Here is a 7,967-nt window from a genome sequence, read left to right as displayed (position 1 = left end):
GCCGCGTCGAGTCCGCCGCCGCCGTCCTGCTCCCGTCCCTCGCCTACCTGCCGCGCGCCGCGCAGCGCCGCCTCCGCCCCTGGCAGCTCCTGCTCTGCCTCGGCTCCCCCGACCGCGCCGCCGACGCCGCCGCCGCCGCCGACCTCGGCCTCCGCCTCGTCCACGTCGACGCCAACCGCGCCGAGGAGGTCGCCGACACCGTCATGGCGCTCTTCCTCGGCCTGCTCCGCCGCACCCACCTGCTCTCGCGCCACGTCTCCTCCTCCCCCGCCGCCGTCGCCGCCGGCTGCCTCGGCGCCGTCCAGCCGCTCTGCCGCGGGATGCGCCGCTGCCGCGGCCTCGTGCTCGGCATCGTCGGCCGCTCCGCCGCCGCGCGCTGCCTCGCCACCCGCAGCCTCGCATTCCGGATGAGCGTCCTCTACTTCGACCCCCGCTATCTGGTAAGCGCCCGATCTGCAGCTCCCTGCGCTTCTGGAATTGCTTTCCGATGATTCGCAGTCAGGCTTTCACTAACCATTCAGGTTATGAGGCTGGAATGCTGTGAGATTAATGCTCTCATTCGTTTGTGATTTAGACTAGGCTAAGTTGCTGAGTTATTTAAGGTTCCTCACAATTTCTTCCTTCTTGGGAAGTACAAATGAAAAACAGTGGTAATTTGTGCAAAATCGGTTAAAACTGTAGTGATTTTCCAAACCCCATTCTTGCAAGTGCAAGTGTTGAGGAGCCAAATTTTGCAAGTGCAAGTGCAAGAAGACATGCATAGGTGGATGTATAATGTTAGTGGTATTTTGGTTTTTCTAACTCCAGCATCATGCCTTTTGAAGGCTGAAGGGAAAATGCGGCGGCCTTCCATTGTATTTCCTGCTGCTGCTAGGAGAATGGATACTCTCAATGATCTATTGGCAGCAAGTGATCTTGTTTCACTGCATTGTACATTAACAAATGACACAATGCATATACTTAATGGGGACTGCCTGCAACACATTAAGCCTGGTATGTTTTTTCTTGCTTCTTTTGTTTTCTGCTTGTTGCATTATAAGTTTCTCGCACTTTCAGTACTCTGGGATCTAAAATAGTGAGTCTCTTTTCTTTTAAATTCCACAGGAGCATTCATTGTCAACACTGGTAGTTGCCAACTTATAGATGACTGTGCGCTCAAACAGCTCTTGCTTGATGGTACCATAGCTGGTTGTGCATTGGATGGTGTTGAAGGTCCACAATGGATGGAAGCATGGGTATGGAATTTGAATTTATGATATGGATGTTGTCCATAAATGGCCACTTGGGATGGAATAAGTACATCTAAGATCAAATTGCATACTCATTTCGAATGTTATGTAGCTTCAATGAAAAGGAATCTCTGGAACAAAATGAAAGATAAAATGTTTAATTCATTTTAACATTCCTTCATTTAGAAGATACCATTTTGTATAACATCAAGATGTGTAGCAGTGAAACTACATAACTAGCTACAAGACTTTTCTTGTGCAAACAGACAGACCATTAGTGTGAAGTAAGGACAGGCAATTGGTGCCCCTTTTCACAGCTATCACTGTATTGCTTGTTTCTCAGAAAAATGATGGCTAGTCTGTATTTGTTACAGGTGCGGGAAATGCCAAATGTTCTAATTCTTCCTAGAAGTGCAGACTACAGTGAAGAAGTGTGGATGGAAATAAGAGAGAAAGCAATCACGATACTACAGTCCTTTTTCTATGATGGTGTTGTTCCAAGTAGTTCAATTTCTGATGAAGATGAGGAAATTAGTGAAGCTGGAAATGAAGATGATCAAGACAGAGGAACAAAAGATAACCATTCACAAGTTTTTGATGGCGAACATCAGACTGATGAAAGCCATTTAACTCTCAACTATGAAAAGAAAAGAGCCACATCCCAGTATAAAGAATCTCAAGCTCCAGGGCAATCATCACAAAATAGTGGCTCACGAACAGAAGGAAGGCGTAGTCGCTCTGGAAAGAAAGGGAAAAAAAGACCTGCTCACCGCAGATCTCAGAAAACAGACGACTTGTCTGCTGTAGAGAGTGACAGTAATTATTCCTTCCGCAGAGATGATGATAATGCAACGAGTGGCAGAGACCAGGTGGTAAGTTCAAGTTCACGGTTTGCTTCCCCTGAGGACTCAAAGTACAAGCAGAAATCTCCTGTTGAATCGCCAATGGAAATAACTTCGGAGAAGAAGTTACCTGTCGTGCTTGGTAGAAAATGCCCTGATACACTAAAAGATGGTTATGTTGTAGCTTTGAGAGCAAAAGATAATTCAGGGTTCCATGTTGCAAGACAAAGACTTGCTGGTGGTGGTGGTTGGATCCTTGATGTTGTGTCAAATGCTACGAACAGGGACCCTGCTGCTCAGTTCCTTGTCACTTTCAAAAACAAGGTATGACTTTAGTTGTTCCCCTACCCTTTTGGTTGTTGCTTGTTGAGTGTTATTAATTTCATAGTTTATTCAAGTATGATGCATATTCGGTACTAAAACGGTTAAACAAATTGGCATTTCAGGATCTGATGGGATTGCGATCCTTTGTTGCTGGTGGCAAACTGTTACAGGTGATGTACACAATCTGTTCTGTTCTGTTTGACTTAAAAAAAGTACCTTTATCTGAACTTAGCAACAAAAGGCAGTATTCATGTGTTGTATGCTCATAATTTTGGATTTGATACTTTGTCGCTGTTACTTGCTTCACCTCAAGTTTTGTAGGTAGGAATATTCTACTTGCACATTACTCTGTTGAAATTTCTGTAAAGGTCCTTGATTGCTCTTAATTAACGTGCAACACGTTGCTACCAGTGCATTTCCATGTTTTTTTCTTGAAGTATATGCGTCCCAATCTTGATTCCGTTGGAACTAGTCAAAATGGCTAGGAAATAGAAATTCTCTTCCGATCTGTTCCTGATAGTGATACCCTTGGTTGACAACGCTTGACATGCAACTGTCTTTCAACATGTTGTTAACAGATCAATAGGAAGATGGAGTTTGTGTTTGCGAGCCATAGTTTCGATGTCTGGGAGGGCTGGGTGCTGGAAGTGGAAGGCTCCTTGCTGGAGGGGTGCAAGCTTATCAACTGCCGAAATTCCTCGGTACGTGCACTTGCCATGGACTGATTCTCTATGTCGCTTTGAGAACAATGCTGCTATATTTCAAAATACTTGTCTAGTTGTCTGTAACACCCTGGTTTCTGTTGGTTGGGGTTTCTGTAGGCTGTATTGGACGTGTCCATTGAGGTACTCGCAGCTGCGAGTGAAGAAGATGGAGTCACCCGGTGGCTAGATTAGCCCTGCTGTGCCGGGTTGTGCTGAGATGGAAGAAAGAAAGAAAGAAATGAACTGACTCCTTGCTGTTTGGTTTGGCTTTGTGTGGTTTGCTGCCAATTTCGATTCAGTTTTAGTGTGTCTAGCTAGTATAGAAGGGACCCAGTAGGCATTTTGTGTGCATCTGTTATGTAACTATATCTAGTCTAGATCTGATCCTTTCCACTGTAAGGGCATCTCTAATCGAACCCTAAAAACGCGCAACTCAAAAGATTTCGTTTTCGAGGAGGGAACCTCAAAAGTTTCCTCTCTTGCTCAAATTTGAGCAGCCGGTTACACTTCTCTTTTTTTTTGAATATCGGCAGGACTGCCAAATTCATTGATTAGAAGAAGGTGGTATAAGAATCCTCAGAGGAGGAAAGTACTGCAGAAAGGGAAGGCTAGAGGTGCGGCAGCACCTGGCGGCTAGGGTTAGCGTTTTGGTCGCTCGTGGGAAGCTGACATGGAGCTGGGGTTGGGGTTTTGAACAGGGCGGCTACACTTCTCCTTGCAAGAATCATTGGCCTCCCCCCGACGGCCGCCGCTACCTTAGCCATCGGACGGCCTGCTCGCCCCTCGGTTATGCTTGTGCATCTGTGGTTTACGTTGAAGTTTTTCTTTGGTTTCCACTCACCTGTGGCGAAATCCCACCGTATTTGAGGAGTGAAAGATTTGCTAGGAATTCTGGATCGTTGTTCACGTCTCAACTCCCGGCTTGGATTATATATCCATTTGGTCCGCTCTCAGCCATTCCAAACGTAGCAGCTATGGGATTATGACTAAGTTTTCCTTCGCCTTCTCGTCGTTCCCAGCCACTCCCCGAGCTACCCCGTCATTCCGAGCCATGGTTGCCGATTACGACGAGTCGTTGCGCCCCGGGCCACGCCATTGAGCCACAGGGAGAACGAAGAGGAGAAAACCCGGATGGATTTCACCAACTTCCTCTACGCCTTCCTCGCACGCATATGCCGCGTTCCCTGAGAAGGGGTAAAGTTTGGGGGTTCGGTTAGCTCCGACCATTATTTTTTTCAACTACACACATTTGATGAGTTATGATAATACCAGGAAGTGTTTAAAAAGTCATTTCATTACCTCCTTTCATAGCCCATACACTCGAACAAGGAAGTTGGCCGATGGCTACTAGAATGGCTTGGACAATACTATCTCACACCGATCCCCCCCCCCCAGCCCGGCTCTCGCGTCGCCCCTCTCGGGCGACTCGGGAGCGACCCCAAACCCTAGCCGCCGTCACCTCTCCTCCCCCCTCCCCCGCCTCGCCGCCACCCGAGGATCCCGCCGGCTGCTGCGCGTCTTCCGGTGAAGGTGGCGGCGAGGATCTGCTGCCTCACGCCGCTGTGAGGGGCTCTGGAAGCAGGGCGGCGGCCCTGGTTGGAGATGGCGGCGTCGATCTCTCCGGTGGATGGCGCGCGCAGGTGCTGGTCGTCCCTTCCGGCCGCGTGGGTGGCGTGAGGGCGGCGAGGCCTTGCTGCTGCGGCGGGCGGCTTTCTTCCTCTCGGCCCCTTCCCCTCGCAGTGGCCTCCTCTCCTGATTTGGTGGCTGGCCCGTCGGATCTGGTCGAGGATGGGGTGGTGGATTCTTGGATCGGGGGAAACCCCTGGTCGATTTTGCGTCGACCTCGACGCCGGCGGCGCTCCGGTGTCGTCCCCCTCTTGAGGGCGGGTCGAGCTTCCAGATCTGTCCCCCTCTCCCCCCTTCCTGCTCCAGGCGAAAGTCTTGGCCTTTTGGCCGGACGGCGGAGGCGTTCTGGCGTCTTGATCCTCCTTGGAGGCGCCGTTCAAGGGGAGGTTGGAGGTTGGGCGTGCTGCTTGGTGGTGGGTGGCAGCAGCTGTGCTCGGATCCCCTGGTTGCCGGCGTTGGTGGTGGGATGTTGGCTCTTCCGCATCTTTCAGTGGCTCCCCGCCTTGTCTGCTGGTTGGCGGCCGGCCGGTGGTGGGCGTCCGGCACGGTCTGGGCGTAGGGGAGATAGTGGTCTCCCCTCCGGCAGTGGCCCGAGGCAGTGGGCGGCGGAGTCGATGGTTTCCTTCAAGCGGTCTGGGCCTTCATGTCCACGGCAATTGTCGGCGTAGGGTGGCTTCGGCCCTGCTGTTCTGTCTGCACAAGATCTCCGGTGGCTTGATCGTTGGTTCTCTTAGATGCTTTGTTCGCTGCTGCTCCGGTCGTAGTGGATTTGGCATGTATTTTTCAGGTTTTGGTCAAGTCTTTTCCTTTGTAATTCAGCACCATTGTATCCTAGCCGGTTGATGGCTTCATTAATTTGAAGTCGGGCCTTCGTACTTTTTCTCTAAAAAAAAGAATGGCTTGGACAAGCAGGCGATGAGGAAAGAGAGATGCTGCTGCGGGGCGTATATGGTCTTTGGTTGGCAAGAAATGAAACGAGAGACGGCAAAAGGATCCAGAGCACGATTGAAGTAGCGTCCTCGGTATCTCGCTTCATGGACGAATGGATTGAGATTGTCAACAAGAAGGCAAGAACAAAGGTGAAGGTGGGGATGGATCTTAGCCAACACTGATGGAGCAGTGGCAAAAGATGAGACAAAGGGAGGATCTTAGCCAACACTTTCGCGACCATAATGGTGCCTTTCAGGGTGCCGCGACTCTTTTCTTCCCTGGTGTTGATAAACCGGATATAACAGAGTTAAAGGCTTGTCAAAAAGCTCTCCAATTTGGGCGCGAGTTGGGAGTCCAGAAAATCCACATTCGGAACTGATTGCAGGAAAGTGGTAAGCATGATTAATACTCCCTCCGTCCCAAAATTCTTGTCTTATATTTATCTAAATACGAATATATCAAGTTACATTTTAGTATTAAATACATCCATATCTAGTAAGACAAAAAAATTGAAACGGAGGGAGTAGTAGCGAGTGCGGCTAGACCGATTGTGGAGGATATCAAGAGTCTTATGCAAGACTGGCAAAAAGTGACCTGGAAGAGGCGCTCAGCTAATAGAGCTGCCCACATACTAGCTAAGCGTGCTGTAGCTTCCAAAACTATGCCACCTGATTGTACGTAATCCCTCCGTTTCAAAATAGATGACCCAACTTTGTATTAAATAATATAAAGTTGAATAATCTATTTTGAAACGGAGGAAGTACTATTCATGTACTAGCGGATGAGATCATCCCAACCTTTATATTTAAGTAATGTACTGTTTCACCCCTCAAAACAAAAATAAAAATCAAATGGCGTGGTTTTAGTTCAAACGGAGCGGGTGGCAGATACGAGTTTGGTTATTAGAAATGCACAAAGCTTGTGTTTTCTTCACAGCTTTTCATTCCACGTGGAAACCGCGCGCCAGTAAAATGGCGTCGTGTGATCGCCGCGACTGACTGACTGTACTATCCGTGTGTCACGTGATGTACAGTCGATTATTCTCCTCGGCATTTGCACGCCAATCACGCGCACGGCGCACGTCACACGTGAAAGGATCGGATCGACGCAAACTCCGAGTTCGTTTCTCCACGTCTACCGGCTGTCGCCATCGCGTGCGGCGGCTCTGTCTCGTTGCCAGGACACCTTGACACGCGACCCTCCGTCCCCCAGACTGAGAGCCGCCGGGCTATCACCGGCGACACAACCGGTGCGGTGGCTCACCAACCGCACCGCACGAATATTCGTTCGTGCCGGTATAGTTTTGGTTGCACCGTACAGTACATTCGTACGCACGCCACCAACCTCGCTGCTCTCTCGTGCGTGCCAGGGGCCAAGACGGAAGTGGGGGCGGAGGAGCGGCACAGGAAAATTAAAGCGAGGACAGCAGCCTCCGGTGGAGAGCGGCGTCGTCGTCCATGTCGATGTCGATGTCGATGTCGATGTCGATCGATGGCCGATCTGCGACGCCGTCCGTGCACGCAGGTGCAGCTAGCGGTGCTCGCCCGGGGTCGCGAGCAGGAGCAGGAGTGCCTGGCTGCGTGCCCGGTTTTGTTTAGTTGAGTGAGTCCAGTCCTCGCCGCACCCGGCGTTGGACTTGTATATGGGTTGGACCCGGCCGCTCGCTCGCTCGCTCGCGGATCACCGTCAAGACACGGTGTGATGGACGCAGGGGGCGCATGTGTGTTTGTCACGTCCGGAAATGAAATGGAATGGTACCATTTCTCGTGAACTCTCTTGCATAGCGTGAGAAACTGCATGGTATGGACGTGCCATGCTACGTGTAAAGCTACATGCACCGACCAGTTCATTCAAAAACTCAAACTGATAGAAAAAGGTGGGCTGTGCATTTATACGTCAACACTATGCCATGATAATTTCATTGGTTCACTAGCGTAAACGGAGACAAAATGTAGCGTCAAAGTCTACAATCAGATGTTGGGACTTGCACATATCCATAAGAAAAAACCAATAAAAACAATGCACCTTTTCTTTTAAAAAAGAAGAAGCATACCAGGTGATCGTCTACCTAAACACTTTCATAAGTTGGGGTCGACGCGACAAAATAAGTGTAGCATATAGGGGTTGACAGAGGTGAGCGGCAGACACCGACCACCGGCGAGCACATACTACACAAACTCTTTTTTTTTTATCACAGGCTCACGCTACTGCAGAGAAAATTTGAACCCAAGCCTCTAGTTTGGTCTTGTAAATGGACCGAGAGCATCGCCAGTGCCACAGCAGGACGTTACCGACGATGTTGCGAGCAACCA

General features: G+C 49.8%; 1 protein-coding gene across 1 annotated transcript; it reads left to right on the top strand.

Moving 5' to 3' along the window:
- On the top strand, window positions 1-3,603 carry LOC123093545 (C-terminal binding protein AN; the record flags this gene model as incomplete). Its single annotated transcript, XM_044515529.1, is given in 7 exon segments — window positions 1-440; window positions 825-993; window positions 1,105-1,235; window positions 1,604-2,395; window positions 2,518-2,565; window positions 2,974-3,096; window positions 3,217-3,603. Coding segments are annotated over 7 exon segments (1,778 nt in total), but the record flags the coding sequence as incomplete, so codon positions are not given.
- Between the last annotated feature and the right edge of the window lie 4,364 nt (window positions 3,604-7,967).

This window comes from Triticum aestivum, chromosome 4B (genome assembly GCF_018294505.1).
Source record: "Triticum aestivum cultivar Chinese Spring chromosome 4B, IWGSC CS RefSeq v2.1, whole genome shotgun sequence".
Taxonomy (NCBI): Eukaryota; Viridiplantae; Streptophyta; class Magnoliopsida; order Poales; family Poaceae; genus Triticum; species Triticum aestivum.
This window is presented reverse-complemented; position numbering and strand designations above follow the sequence as displayed.